The following is a 16288-nucleotide window of genomic DNA, read 5'->3' as shown; positions in this document are numbered from 1 at the left end:
CAGCAGCTTTCAAGGAAAGCGGTGTTAAGACGCAGCTGATGTGCATTCTCTCTGTACTTGATCATGCTATTTTTAAAAAATCAATGACCATTCCTCTAAGCTGGGATCTGCTGCAGGTCATCTTTCAATGGAATTAGAGGCTCAGACTTAGCAATGCACTGGTGGAGGTGCTTATCCTCATATCGACGCCTTGATTCTCCTGGCATCTGCTTTAAGATAAGCTGAGGCTTAAGAGCTTTTCCTTAACTGTGCTGCTTTCCCTCAGTAAGGGGCCCACTGTGAAGCCTAATATAAAAATAATCACCTGATTGACAGCTATTATAAGAACTGGAAGCATTAAAATCTGTTTAGATGTTGATCTTCCAGGAAAATACTACAATTTGTACGTCCTTGCTGAAGCAGAAGTCTGGGCTTGATATCTGAAGTCTCATCTGAATCGTAGCGTGGATAAGTGAGAATGACTGGTTTTCTTTTTTGTGCTCAGAAAGTTGGGTGTGACAGGGTCATAGGCTCCACGAAGCAGGAAGATAAGTGTGGTGTTTGTGGAGGAGATAATTCCCACTGCAAAGTGGTGAAAGGAACATTTTCAAGAATACCAAAGAAACAAGGTCAGTGCATTCAGTGTGTTTTGTCCTGGGGAATTCAGGGTATTAGTGTTTGAACTATTCTGTTTCATGGAAAGTACCAGAGCAATCACAATTGTTTACAGCATCACTAATTCCAATCAGTTCTCTGGACTTGCCTTTGAGATGCCTCTAGAATTTGAGAACAAGACTTGTCCCGTAGTCAGTTAAATCTGCTGATATCAAGGCCTGTGCATGCATAGAGGAGGGCTTCATTGCTGCTTGTTGGAGAACTGTGGACTTATTTGTGCTGCTGCTGTCACTCAGCTGATCTGTCTGAGTCACTGGAGTGCTGCGATAATATATCATCATCACTCACTGTCAGACAGGAGCTGGCATAGTTTCTCTGTGAGTGCATATGGCACTCGAAGCCCATTCTAGTCTGAAGCAAAGTCTGTTGACACTTAAGATGTTTTTCTGCTGACCCAAAGCCCTTTGTCCCTGTTATATTCCATCACTTGGCACAGAAATAGGGATGAGAATGATGCTGGATTAGGTTCAACGTGCTGTAATACACCCTGCATTTGAAAAATATGATTTACTTCAAAACCTAGGACAGGTTCCTACTGTTTGAGGCAAACTAACCGGTTTCTGTCTTTTCGAATACTACAATAAAGGGCACATTAAGATGTTTGAAATTCCTGTTGGTGCAAGACATTTACTTATACAGGAAACAGACGCCACCAGTCACAATCTCGGTAAGTATGCAACAAGTAGGAAAACTTTCAGTCAGAATATCTTTTTCCTGCTGTTTATTTTTGTCTCTGGAGCCTGACAACGTGTTTATGCATTTGTTTACCCCTTGTCTTCCCACACCACATACCTCCTTCAAGTATGTTAAATTAGGAAACTTGTTTGGCAATTTGATTTCCCTGTGCTGGATTCCCCAGTGTCCTAGCATGAAGATCACTGCTTTGGCATGTGCATGTGTGAAAGCTGCTGGAGGAGTAGCTGAATTACATTATGAGGTGCAATGCATTATCTTCATGTGCATTTTGTAATGTGCTTCCCATCCTTGGTCATTTCGCAGCTACATCCAAATCTGTTTCAGATCTGCCCCATTGCTAACAGTATTGACATGAGGCTGCCCGATCAATCCGGCAACTTAGAAAGTAATTGAGACCCGTTCCTTGCCATGCCCTGTAATCAATGGGAAGCAGTGGCTGTTATTAATTGGAAGTAGATTCACAGTGAATGGCTTAATTGTGTCTTGAGTCATTCCAACTTGCTTCCCTTGCTGCTCAGTGCAGCCTGGCCTGTGGATCAGGAGAGTGATTGAACACTGATTCAGACAAGGTTCTTCTTTAGGTGTGGGGCAAATGATGCACAGGGGACACAAACAACTTGTTCTCTGTCTAGGCCAGTTCTGAGGCTGCAGGATGCTCAGGTAGCTGCTAGAGACAGAGGCGAGTTAAAATCTGGTGTTAAATAACAATCAGTCCCTGCTGCTTCTAACAAGGAGAGCAAATTGTCCATCTCAGAAAACCAAGAGTCTTAATACAAAGGTGGCTGAAGTCTCCCCAGGTGAAGGATGGGGCATTGATGGCAGCTGAACCAGAGGAATTAGGTGCTGTGTGCAATAGGCAAGAGCCTGCAAAGCAACACAAGTTTAAGCAGGGCCGTGTTGGTGTCAGAGTTGGTTCTGAGCAAGAGAATTAGTGCAATTTCTAGTGTCTCTCTCTTGCTGTGGGGACCTGCTGGGGGTTACCCCAGTAGCCTTTCTGTCATGGAGCAGTAACAGCCCCCCGAGCTGCCTTACAACATGGGGAGAGCTGAGTAGACATGGGACCCCCACCAGCTCTCAAATTGGCTCAGATTTAGCTGGTGGATTTAGAAGTTGTTAGTTGGGAGCAGGCAGAGGGATGCACGCGGTGCAATTGTGCTGGCCTCATTTCGCTGGCAAGGCAGGCTATGAGAAAGATAAAAAGGGACGATTGATGTTCCTGGAGCTGAGCAGGAAAGCATTGGCAGTTGAGTGAAACACCTGAAAAAGCCTTTCCGAACTGGTGAGGGAACAGAGGGAAAGGACACACTGGCTTTGTCTGCTTCTTCCCCTGGGACAAGAGCACAACAGAACTTGAGATGAGAAGCGAATCTCTTGTGTTCACTTTTCTCATGTTGTTCCTAGCCATTAAAAATCGTGAAACAGGGAAGTTCATTCTCAGCGAAGACAACTACGTGCCAGACTCTAAAGTATTTATTGACATGGGTGTGGAGTGGGAATATCGGAATGATGATGATAGAGAAACCGTGCAGACCATGGGGCCGCTGCGTAATGGAATAGTCATTCTGGTAAGTCAAATGGAAACCATCTTCCGTGGAACAGAGTGTCAGGGTTACAGAGCCATAATGTGCTATAATGTATTTTAGATTCCTCTTGTGAGCTACAAGAACACATCTGCTTCAATTCTAAGACAATAATAAGACGTATTTTAATTCCTTTCTCCTAATTCATTGCTCTATACAAGAGTTTTTCTGACTAGAGGTTATGTGTTGAGCAGCCAGCTCTCATGATTATTTCCTGTGGATGGCTGAGCAAATGGGCAGTGTGTGAAGGCTCTCTCTGTTACTTACCATATCTGACTTGTGAGCAGTAAATAAAAAAAGGTCAAAATGGTTCATATCAGGTGGTTCCACAAGCTCCTCCTCTTGTCTGTGTTCTGAAAAGGTAACCTGCAAAGGCAGACGCAGGATTCTTGTGCTCCCAGGCTCACTTTGTCAGGACACAGCCAGTTCTGCTGTTCCCAAACCCACCCAACTATATCCTTTTTTCATTGCAAACCGGCTAAAGATAGGCTACAATGAATAGGGGTAGTTTGGTTCAAGAAGCAGCTGTAAGGTGTTGGTCTACAGCAGCCGAATGTCAAAGGAGGAATAAATATTATGTTTTTAAATGTTTTGCACTTCATTCATATTGACTCCTGTTTTCTTGCATTTGTCTTAGCGCAGTGTGATAGCAAAAACTCCAAGTAGTTTGTATTTCTGTCAGGATTAAGTAACATGCTTCACAGAATTCCCAGGATTATCGTAAGAACATGCATGTTTTATCAGAAATATAAGCAATTTTCTTCATTACTTTCAGTTATCTGTGCACTTGAATTTGCCTTGTCTTTCAGTGGAACTGCCCGTTATCATTTTAGTACAACATTTCCTTCCTTTATGAAGGGATATGGAAAAAATTTAGTATCATGAAGTCAGTCCAATGCTGGCAAGAGAAATCAGTCTAAATCAACAACAGTATTTCTTAATATGCACTTTAGAAACTCTGTGTCATAAGGATAGAGATACTTTATCATGAGGAGAAAAAAAAATGTGTTGAGTGCAGCTAAAAGGTTTAAATCCCTCTGGGGATGTTTTTCTATCTGAGCCATGATGATTGCTATTTCACGTCATCTCACATAGCTCCTCATATGAGTCTTTCATATCATTTTTCCCTACGTTTGTTTTGCTTACTAGGTGATTCCTCATGGTAGTGCCAAGATATCTTTGACTTACAAGTACATGATCCATGAAGATTCCTTGAATGTAGATAATAATAATGTTTTGGAAGAGGATTCAGTGTCATATGAATGGGCTTTGAAGAAATGGTCCCAGTGTTCAAAACCTTGTGGAGGAGGTAAAAACAAAACCTCAGAGTGCTCAAAACTGATTAAGAGAAAAAGAATTGATGACACTTAAGACATTTTTCTTCTGATCCATTTTAATTCTGATTAAGAGAAAGAATGAACACTACTTGTGGAATTCATTGCCACAAGACATTAGGGGAGACCTGGACTATGGGTTTTAGTTAAGCTAAGAAATAGAGAAATAAATAATGAGTGGAGTTAAAAATCTGACTGAAATGGGTTTGTGAGCAGATGTGGGGTGGCTCATTCCTGATTTATGTTTGTGAAACTGAAATACTGTACAAATGTGCAAGATTCGGATGAGGGTCTCCAAGCTGCCAGGGTGCCAAAGCTCAAGGTGCCACGGGGCAGAACAATTCTGGGTGCTAAATCTGCATGCATAAGTGTTCATTCATTGCAATGTACAGTTCCTTTGTAGCGTGTTCACCTGTAGTTCCAGCTGCAACCTTTGATGGTGCTGATGACACTAAGCTGGGAGGAGTGGCTGACACGCCAGAAGGCTGTGCTGCCATCCAGCAAGACCTGGACAGGCTGGAGAGTTGGGCAGGGAGAAACTTGATGAAATATAACAAGGGAAAGTGTAGAGTCCTGCATCTGGGCAGGAACAACCCCAGGTTCCAATATAGGTTGGGGAACGACCTGTTAGAGAGTAGTGTAGGGGAGAGGGACCTGGGGGTCCTAGTGGACAGCAGGATGACCATGAGCCAACACTGTGCCCTTGTGGCCAAGAAGGCCAATGGCATCCTGGGGTGTATTAGAAGGGGCATGGTCAGTAGGTCGAGAGAGGTCCTCCTTCCCCTCTACTCTGCCCTGGTGAGACCGCCTCTGGAATATTGTGTCCAGTTCTGGGCCCCTCAGTTCAAGAAGGACAGGGACCTGCTGGAGAGAGTCCAGTGCAGGGCAACCAAGATGATTAAAGGAGTGGAGCATCTCCCTTATGAGGAAAGGCTGAGGGAGCTGGGTCTCTATAGTTTGGAGAAGAGGAGACTGAGGGGGGACCTTATTAGTGTATATAAATATATAAAGGGGGAGTGTCATGAGGATGGAGCCAGGCTCTTCTCAGTGGCAAACAATGATAGGACAAGGGGTAATGGGTACAAAGTGGAACACAAGAGGTTCCACTTAAACTTGAGAAGAAACTTCTCAGTGAGGGTGACAGAACACTGGAACAGGCTGCCCAGGGGGGTTGTGGAGCCTCCTCTGGAGACATTCAAAACCCGCCTGGACACATTCCTGTGTAACCTTATCTAGGTGTTCCTGCTCTGGCAGGGGGATTGGACTAGATGATCTTTTGAGGTCTCTTCCAATCTCTAGCATACTGTGATACTGATACTGTGTGATGTGCAGTTTGTTTGAAACCTGAGTCCTGTGTAAGGTCTGCCAGTACTGAAAATAAGAGGAGTGTCTTTCCTCAGGCTACCAGTTCACAAAGTATGGCTGCCGGAGAAAGACAGACCACAAGATGGTTCATCGGAGTTACTGCGAGCTGATCCAGAAGCCGAAGCCCATTCGCAGGGTGTGCAACCTCCAGGAGTGCTCCCAGCCCATGTAAGCATCACTGCCCACCAGCGCTGCTTGGTGGCAGCTGCAGCAGGCTCTGTACCCACACGGCACTTGTCACCTGAAAGAAGGTGACTTCAGCTTCCCCTCTGTGCATCATTGCAGAGACATAGAACTGCGAGCATGTGATGCTGTGTTCTGCTTGTAGAAATACTATTTCTGGGACTGCTGGTTCCTATTACTGCTGAAATAAGTTGGATTAGAAAATAAGTGCTGTCTTGATCCAGACTTTTGTGTTCAGGCCATCTTGAGGTAATAAAAAATAGACATAAACTCAATTTATACCAGTTGATTTTACACAGTGTGAATTAACCATGTAAGAACAAATTTACGGAGTGCTACATGAGAAAACAATTGTCCTACAGGCTCTCAGATCCAAATCTTCCTAAGGTTCACAGCATATTTTTTGACATTTGAACACAGGAGAAAATATTTGACCTGATAGATTTCTCCAGCTGCTGTTGTACAGCATGGAAAGCCTGGTGCACCTTCACCTTTGCTAGACATAGTCAAGTGTTACAAATACTTTATTTCACAGTTTGACTGGCAGCAGGTTACTTCTGCCACATGTAGGACTCACATATTCCTTGTGTTGCTACTGCAACAAGAAAGGAGTATGTTGATCCCAGCATTTACCTCTGGGGACCAACTCTGGATTCCAGGAAGCACAGCAAATAAGTAGAACATACCACACAATATTTCCTAACTTCCTTTCAAAAAAAGATAGAAAAAAGAGAGAAAAGTCCAGAAACTGTGCCCCATAAACTCAGCATGGGTCATGGTTTAACGTTTATTTATTGGAAAACTGAAGTAATGACCTAACTGTATCTCAGGCTCTCTGGAAAGGACTGTATTCTTCTTTCAGCTGCAATATAATTGGACCCAGGTACCACAAAGACTCAATAGGATCCTAAATTGTACTTGGATTCTTGAATGTTTTAGTCACTTCTGTTTCCATAGAACGGTTTTGGAGCACTTCACATGTGCACATAGGAGAGGCCATTATTTAAGAGATTTTATGATGCTCTGTGACACCCACTACACTAATATGCTGCTTCTTCACTTCTGGGAAAAAGCCATCTTTGTCTCTGAAATCACCTTAGGATTCATGGCATTGTGCTCTGCTGTGCTTGCCTTCCTCCACAGCTGTGTACTTTCAATAGGCTACAAACAGAAAGTCTGGTGAAATTGCCGCTTCTTGTTTAACTCGAGCATTTAGGGCATTGCCTGGTGTCCATGCTCTTTCTTGACTATTTCTAAACCCAGGGTTTTATGAGTACTTTAGGACAATTGCTTCAAACTTGGGATATTTCTTCCGACTTTATATTTTTCTGTTAAGTTTATCCCATGAATACTCTTTTTATTGGACAATATTTCCTTCTTGGATATCTCTGCATTCTGTAAATGTTTATAGACTGCTGTGTATCTCCGTTACTTGATTATAACCAACCTTTCAGTAGTGTACATAGGTTTCTTCTGACCCTGTCTGTCCTTGTTGCTCCTCTCTAAATTGCTTGCTGTTGTAGCTGTACTAATTGAGCCAGTTTGAATGATCAGTTTTCAACTATGCCACCTCACAAACCATAGGTTGCATTTTTCAGTGGCCAAACTGATTTCCACATTATGAACTCAGACCTTCTAATTTTCAGTGGAGTGCTGCCTTCCCCTAAACCAAACATTTATGATGCTGATGACCCTTGGTCACCCTGAGCTCAGCACGCAGAGCACTGATGGTGCAGCTGGGTTTGTCAGTGCTTCAGCAGATGGTGTCTGGCATGGCCAGGAATGTGCTTCATGGAGTATCCAGATATTGGCCAGGCTGGAGCTGCATTTCTAACCCAGCTGGTTTGGATTCACTCCTGTGGGAACCAGCTGTAGGGATGACTGATGCTTGCTTGAGACAAGGCACAGCTCTTGTGCCAAGATCTGGAAAGCTCAGCAGCACCCTTAGGTGGCTGCTTTTGACATAAAAACTACTGTACTTTCATGTGCAGTCTTGGAAGGGCGAGCTTAAAATCAAAGCAAATGAAGCAAAGTAAGAATAATGTTTATCTCGGAGATAACCGGAAGGAGTCATGTTAAAGATCTGGGTCTTACTACTGATTTTTCAGGGACATGATAAAATGACCCTCACCATGACTGCTTATGGTTTTTCATATATCTTCTTCTTTTTCCGTATCAGAACTAGTATTAACATCCTGTTAAACCTGTGTTTAAGAGTTACTGTTCAACAGACAGTTTGAACTCACCTGATTTAGAAGAGAGATGATTTTACTCAACTTATTTTCTTTTCACCAACCCAGATGGGTTACAGGAGAATGGGAGCCTTGCAGCAAAAGCTGTGGGAAAACAGGGTATCAAGTACGATCTGTCCGATGTATCCAACCCCTACATGATAATACAAATCGATCCGTTCATACCAAGTACTGCAACAACAACCGTCCAGAGGGCAGGAGGCCTTGCAACCGGGAGCTTTGCCCAGCGCAGTGGAGAACTGGACCCTGGTCACAGGTCAGTCCCTTTCTGGAGGTCTCAAGCAACCGATTTCTTATAATGCAGGGGATAAATTCTTGGCATTTGTTCTGGGCTTTCTATTCAAATGCATTGACACAATAAACTACACAGAAGGGTGTATTGCTTCCACTGCTACTAATGCCACAGAAAGAGAGTTAGATGGAGAGATGGTAGCAGTGAAACAGCTGGTGATGCTGGATAATCCAGACTCTGTGAGCCATCCACACAAGATGTCAGCATCAGGAAAGCTGACTTCTACCTGCTCTTTATTCTGCTCGCAATCATTAACCTGTTGGCACTAATTTCTAATCCATTGTTTCCCAAGGGTGGCTGGGGTCTAACTGGTGCTTGTCCTTCCAGTGCTCTGTCAGCTGTGGCAATGGCACGCAGGATCGCCCGGTCCTGTGCCGGACCAGAGACAATGCCATTGGCCTTTGCAAAGAAAATAAACCAGAGACTGTAAGGATTTGCAGACTACCTCCATGTTCAAGTAAGTGCTTGTCTTCTCTGGCATAGCTGGAAAAAGTTACGTTATTTGAAATGCCTTCATTGAATTTACACTTGTGAGCTGCATCTGCCTGGGGTGCCAATTCTCCATTGCTCTGGTTTTGAGCAGACTTCCCAAATGTGGAACGTGCTGGGCTTGGCAAGAGGCTGCTGGGTTGTGGCTAATCGAGGGCATCGTGTACAAAGATGCCTCTTTGCTTTCCCCATTTCCAGCAACAGTTCCAGGCTTCTTTTCCATTCTGTCAAACACAAGTTGTCTTTAGGGGTTATCTAACTCCATTTTTTTAAGCTATAATAAATTTATTCTTACTTAATCCAGGACACTAATGCCTTTACCCTTATTAGCTTTTCAGCTGTTTGCAAATGATCCTGTGAGATCATTTAATATATTCCTATCGTTAAGTAATTACTATTTTTCTTTTATTCTTGACATATTTCTCAGGGTAGCTTTTGATTCCTAATTAATTAGAACCAAGCTGTCAATTATGGTCTCCAATACAAAGATTTTAAGGAAACAGTGTAATTAAACCAGACCGGGTGTATCTCAGGAGATATTTAATGCTGCCATGAGAAGTTCTGCTGGAGAACTGGCCTTCAGACTGCCTTCAGTGTTGGCTTTTGCAGTAGCAAACTGGCAAAATAACACTGTCTGCCCAAAACTACACAGCCCAGGCTCCTTCACTGCTGGAGCCTACTGATGGTCATACCTTATCTGCTTCTAACAGGTCAACTACTTAATGCTAATATATGTTGCATTACATCTTTTTTTCCCTCTATTCAAGGAAACGTTTCTGATCCTTCAAAGAAAACCTACATGATACAATGGCTGTCAAGACCTGATCCAGACTACCCCATCCAGAAAATATCTTCAAGTAAAAGACCCATTTATAACTCTGCCTTTGCCCTTAAATGCATGCCACATCGAATGTGGACTTTGCCTTTTGCTCTCTTCTTCTCTCTATGCGGAAAGTTCCCTTGACTTTGCCAAGTTTAAATCTTGGGCTGAATCTTTTTTTCACACCAGGCACTTGGTGCTCGGTGTCTTTCTTCTCTGGAGCTTGCGTAGCACTGGTGATGGAGGTCTTGAAGTGTTGGATGTGTGAAGTTGGATCTCCACAGTATGTTGCGGTCCTCTGAAAGGGAGCTGGGATCGGTTTGCTTGTTGCTTGATGATGGTGAAAAAAGGCTCTTACTGGTTCACGATGTTCAGTTTGATAGCAAAACTGAGAACTTATTGTGAATGTGATCACATCACAATAATGACACCTTGTAGTGCTAAAGTTCTCCTTTATCTAGAAACCCTGAATCTCATAACTCTCTAGTTTCAGTTCTCTGACAGGGTAGTCTGATGAGTGAAAGACTTTTCATTCCATTTTCCTTTGCGGTGTCATCTCTTTACTCACCCTTGCTGCTCAATTTTTCTTCCTGACCCTCACATTTATGTTTGTAACCCGTGGAGGGCTCAGTGTGAGGCAGAAGCTCAGTTTCTGTCGGTACTTTCTGTGCTGCTATGACACCATCCGCTCTCACCAAACTCCTGGTGGTGACATGGGATATTTTTCCTTGAAGAAAGCTGCATTGCTTTTTCCCTTGCACAATTTTTGCCAGTTTTGCGTACTTTCACTTTAGAAACAGAACGGGAGCAGAACAGGCATGGTCCATGTGGAAGGTTGTGTGGTGGTGTTTTTCTTAACCTGGCAGAGGCAATATGGTGTTTTCATTGCCTACGATGTCTCCAGCTGCTCAGCACGGAGCTGTTTATACTCATTACATCCTTGGTCTTTTTTCACCATGTGCATGTCTGACTTGACTGGTATGGTTGTATGTGTGTGTGTGTGTATGCTCTATAGATGTGTCAACTGGCAAACATAACAGTGTGAACTACTACAGAATTACCTCAATTTTTATTGCTTTTTTTTTTTGCTTAGAAGAAGAATTTTAGAAAAATGCCTTAATGTTGAAATGTAAATGGCATTAATTTACCAGATCCAGCTTTAAATATAAACAGTACACTGGTACCTTGAGTTAATCTTCATATGGAGTGTTTTTACTTGAATGATAACTATTAGAAGGCAGTAAATTTAATCCGAGGTTAATTTGCACAGTGCATATCCATATCTTCATCAGGACAGGATTGTGACCTGGCTTACTGAAATTTAACTGGCATTCTTGCTTCACCTTCCGTGTTTGTGTTGAAGATTTGGAATTCACAAGTCATAAACCTGTTTGTGACAGTCAGTACCAATAGTAGATGCGTATCCACTTTAAATCCGCAGCCTTGAAGCAGATTGCTACCTTATTGCTTTGATCATATCTTTTGGAAAAGTGGCATTTTGGAATCTTTGGGTCGTCAACAGTGTAGCACTTCAAACTTGTCATTATCATGTGATCACATACTGAAATTTTTGCTGTTAATATGATAATTTCCTGAAACATGTTAACAATTTACATGACAAGGTGAAAAAGCAAAGACACGTATCTGGCACTGAATACTGTTATGTAAAATAATTGGTGTTTAACTGTATAAATATATTCATGACTGTTACCTTTAAATAGACAATGTTTAGTGATGTTTCAAGAGATGGGTGGCTATAGAGAATGGTGCAATAAGGTATCTGGGCATTGTGCACTATGTCTATATGCACTTTGGTTTATCAGGGATATTTTATTAGTGTTTTGTATGTATTTAACATAATATTAAAGATGTGCCAATTCAGTTTGCTTTTCAATATTTTTTTATGAGACTAATGTGTACCAAAGTGACTGTGAAACTGATTTATTTTTTTCTTACTGATGTTTTGGAGATATACTTCCAGTCTGTCATGCATACTGCAAGTCAAAAATAAATAAAAGTTCAGCAAATCTGGAGATTTTGGTTTGGATAGAGGATAAAAACTTCATTCTAGCATTCATAAGCTGCAGAGTTTATTTATATAACTTATCAGATGTCACTAAACAGATTACATAATGCAGTTTTATTTTCATGTAATTTTAAGCTTGTCATTGCATATTTTTTGGCAGGGGAAAAAAAAAGGCTTTTTTCTAAAGGTGCATTTAGTGATTCTTACAAAGCTAAGAACAAGTCTGCCTTGTCGAAAACTACATTTGAACATGGTTGGCTTTCTTTTGCAAGCTATTTGGAGAAGCTTGCTTCTTGGAGAGGTCATGCAACACAAGGCAAAATGTACAAAGAACGCTATATCATTTGTAAATATATATATAGCTGTATAGGCACATGCGGTCCTTTGTATAGAGTTGTGCATGCAGGTAGGAACAGTTCCATCTCTTAAAGAGTGGTTTGAAAATGTCTCCAAAGCCAAGGTACTATTCTTAGGTTTCTAAGGAAGAAGTTGTTCTTTATTTCCAGCACCATCTCATTTTAGCATTTGACAGATACGAAAAAGAATTGATGCATTTGAAAACAGAAGCCAGGATTTTGCTTTTCTGCAACAAATGCAACAATCGGGGCATAAATACAATGCAGGGAGGGTGTTTTCACCTTCCTCAGCCAGCACTAGCATTTTAAAGCAGCAGCAAGAGTTACTAGTTTATTTTAGACTGATTATGTTTGCCAATTAAACACTTATAATGCCCTATATTGTTAACTGAGGGTGAGTGAGGAGGCGACACCTACACTTTCTGAGCTCACTTGATATCTCTGGGTCTTCTCTGGTTTTCTGCTTTGCTCTAAGGTTGTTGACAGGGTAAGTTAGTATTCATAGCAGGCTGGTGAAATACGAGCTCCAGTACCACGCTGACTTGAGCACACTGTCTGCCATTGGGTATGCTCTAAATAAAGGCGAGTAATTTGAGTTACTCATCCTTTACTGTAAGAGTAGGTGGAAATGTAGTAAGAGCAGGGAGAGAGGCAGAAGTGATTTCATCTCTGTCTCAGCATTCTGGTCACAGAGATGTTTTGTTACTCATTATGCCAAGTGTTGGTCAGTCTGCCTTTCTCCTCAGCACTCTCCTCTCCTACAAGCCCTCTGACTCCTCTTTTCTCTCAGCATGGGTTGTGTGTTGGGACTTTTCCTTCCCTGCGGTTCCCAATAGTTCCTCACTCCTTCACTTCGGCCTGGAGACACAGGAGCTGTAGAGCATTTGTGTAGGACACATAGCTTTCTCTCCAAGGAGCCTGCTAACCCTTCACTGTCCATCCACCACCAATTCACATGGTCCTCTGCCTCCTCTGAGCAGAAATCACAAGGGCTTGAGTGATCTCTGAGTAGGCTTCTGTTTATGTTCCTCAGACAGTAGTACAACTTGGCCAGTTCACCTTTAATGCCTTAGCCTACGTTCTGCCACCTCTGTTTCAGCAAGCTCAAGATCTGCCATAACACCTCTATTACATTGCAGATTGTCCAAACAGCTGCTGACCAATTATCCTTCTTTCTCTTTTATTACAGTTTTAGTCAGTGACACAAAAATCACGACTCGTTACTGAGTCTCCCGGGCATTAATGGACTGGGTTGGCCCCTTTGCGCTGGAGTTTGTTCTGAAAGTATCAGCTCCCGTTTTCTCTCGAGCAAGGGACACGCTCAGGCAACGCTGCTGATTTCAGAATAGAGATACCTGGCAAAAATATCACTCCAATAGCAGAAATATCACTCCAATGGGAGATGGATTCATTCTGACAGTTACATGGGTACACATCGAAAATAGGACTTGACTTTCTTGAGACAGTCCAGATAGATATAAATTACCTCTGACTGTGGTTACTCACTGCTAGAATGCAGAAGAGCATTAAAGAGAGTGAAGCAGTGAAAGAAAGATTTCTCCATATAAACCATGATGACTTTCTGGGGGTTTAATGTAGTTTTCCCAACAACACAGTAATAGGGGTGTGCTTTGAACTCTAAGCCAAAGCAGCAATGGAATTCATCGTGGCTGCATGGTCTTCAGGGTAGCACTTCCAGAACCTGAACCCAAAAATTAGAGTGTTACAGTCTATAGTGTGGGTGAGGCTGGTACTAACAGTTCAGATCAGCTTTGCTTCCCTTGTAGTGAACTGAGTTTTAGGTTTAATATTAAGCCTGCTTCTGCTTACAGGAGGCTCATTTGCCAGTTTCCCATCCCACTTTAAATATCAAACCCTTTGCCCACTGCCAAAGCTTCAGCTGTGTTTCTTTTTTTTCTGGTTAATGTGAAGATGCTCTTTATTTATCTGTTCCCTTTTTCTCTTTCAGAAGAACATTGTCAAGGAGACAAGTCAATGTTTTGTCGCATGGAAGTTCTCTCTCGTTACTGTTCGCTTCCTAGTTACAATAAGCTGTGTTGCAAGTCCTGTAACACGTACAGCAACGTAACAGAGGTGGACGATGTAACTGATTCTAACATAAATAAGAATAACATCATTGAGGAGGAGCTCCTGACCACCCTCAGCCCTCCCATGGGCCTGTCCACTACACAGTTTTCCACCAGCCCTCCTCTTGTTCCCAAAACACATGCACCTCCTTCCAATGCAACTGAGGAGCACCCAGAAATCAATGCAGTGGATGTTCCCTATAAAATCGATGGGCTGGATAACGAAGTATCGCAGCACAACATCATTACACGGAGGAGGATACCTTATGAAAAGACAAGGAATAAAAGAATTCAGGAACTGATTGCTGAGAAGAGGAAAAAAGAGACTCTTGGGAAAATAAACTAAAATGGGAATGGGGCACAAACAACATTTTTCTCTTATAGAGATGTTACCAACGTCATGGTATTGCCCGTGTCATAAAGACTAAAAATGAGGAAAAATCAAAGTGGTGCTATGGCAAAGATGCCAAATTCTGAAGCCTACTTTAAATGGAAATAACAGATTGTTTCATAACTGCTAATCTGAACACTTTGACATCTAGGTTTACAGGGTACGGTAGAGTATTAGTGCAATATCAGTACAGCATTTCACTGAATCCAAACAAACTGTAATACCTAGGCCAGGTGAGCAGGTTTCTAGTTCATGGGCTCTTTTTAAGTCTTCTATGCCTGTGTAACACTGCTTGGGAATAGTAATGGGAGTTACATTTAGGATGGAGGAAAACAGTCCCAAGACATGATAAACCCTCTTCACAATGACAAGCAGGTGGCCAGCACCCTGTGATGCTTCTGTGCATTACATAAACCGGGCACTGGTTCAGACCCCAGTTCAGGGGGGTACATAAGAACATGCCAGGCTAAGCTTAGGTGACTTTGGTAGAGCTGCCTCGGTGGTCACAGCCAGGAATGTCTTACGTAGCTTTCTGAACTGGGCCTGCGTAAGAAAATACATAGAACATGCTGTAGCCATAAATTTATGTGTAGATTAAGAACTGGCAAACAGTGCTTTACGTATTTCCATAAATGACTTCACAGAATTCTCCTAAACTTTCGAATACATGCAAGACATTAGGGTAGATCCGGCCAACTTGGACTGACAACATTCGAGTCTTTCTGTTTACAATTATCCATATATTTGAGTCTTTAAGTTCCTGTAATGCAACAGCCTCAGTGATCTTTGTTGGTTGGTGCTTTTTTTATTGGTATGATTTTTTTCTACCCACATACTGTTTAACTTAAAGATGACTGGATTGTTGTTGCCTTTTCTTTGGTGCTTTGTTAAGAAAACATCCTTTTTCTTCCATAGGATGAGATTATTTTGGAGGAAACATTTTTGCATTATCTTCCTTATGACAGCTTTAGTGGTGCAGAAGTGAACAATTGTTTGCTGTACCCTTACATATACACAGACACACACATGTACTCACAGTACCAGGTCTGCTAGAAACGTTAAGATGTGTAACCTGACAACCCTTTGAGTACTTCCTTCCCCCTCAGGGTCATCATGGTTTTCATAGGTCATTTTGAATTCCTGATTGGTGATCAGAAGATTAATTCAGCTTGGCTCTAACACTGCAGAGATGGGAGCATGGACTCGTTCCTGCTGTGGGTGACATCTGCGCAGTTTTTCTCCTGTCTCCTGGCTTGGACTCTTCCATTTGTTTCCTCTTTGCTGGTAAACCTCCTGCAGAGCCCAAGGCTTCCCTGAAATCCTCCTTTACCACTAGTACGTCTGATGGCTCCTAGTTCAGATTTTCCAGTAAGACCTCATCCTCCAGCCTGAGCTGGTCTCACTTTGCTGCAGTGCCAGTTACAAGCCTCTATATACAGTCACATAGTTATTGGAAATGTGCTGAGTTTCCAGCTCTTCTGTGGCCTGGCTGCTGGCAAAGAGCTTCAGAAGTATCTCAAGGTGAACCACATGTGGCTTCCTGTATCATTGCCTTCTGCCCTCGGCCACCATGGCTGAATGAGCTGCCCAGTCTTTTCTTCAAAGCAAGCCAGTCCTGCTGGAAAGAAGGCGAGAACCTGCAGGAACAGCAGACTTTGCAGTAGTGAGATGTGGAACTGTTCTGGCCTGAACCATGGCCAGAAGTCTGAAGGACAAGACCTGGTTTAAGAGATACTTATGGAGATACTGGCCAAAGCAGAGAA

General features: G+C 42.5%; 1 protein-coding gene across 1 annotated transcript in view; it reads left to right on the top strand.

The window, feature by feature from the left end:
* Positions 1-14480, top strand: part of ADAMTS2 (ADAM metallopeptidase with thrombospondin type 1 motif 2) — a gene marked incomplete at both ends in the record, with an annotated part of 172509 nt that extends 158029 nt beyond the window's left edge. Inside the window, 9 exon segments of the mRNA XM_080627080.1 lie at positions 485-608; positions 1241-1321; positions 2752-2915; positions 4080-4239; positions 5665-5797; positions 8113-8320; positions 8684-8813; positions 9613-9702; positions 14017-14480. Of these exon segments, the coding sequence (XP_080483206.1) occupies positions 485-608; positions 1241-1321; positions 2752-2915; positions 4080-4239; positions 5665-5797; positions 8113-8320; positions 8684-8813; positions 9613-9702; positions 14017-14480 (1554 nt within the window).
* Positions 14481-16288: the final 1808 nt, after the last annotated feature.

Source organism: Psittacula echo (assembly GCF_963264785.1).
Source record: "Psittacula echo genome assembly, chromosome: 11".
Lineage (NCBI taxonomy): Eukaryota > Metazoa > Chordata > Aves > Psittaciformes > Psittacidae > Psittacula > Psittacula echo.
Note: the sequence above shows the minus strand (reverse complement) of the source record. Positions and strands in the feature narration are given on the sequence as shown.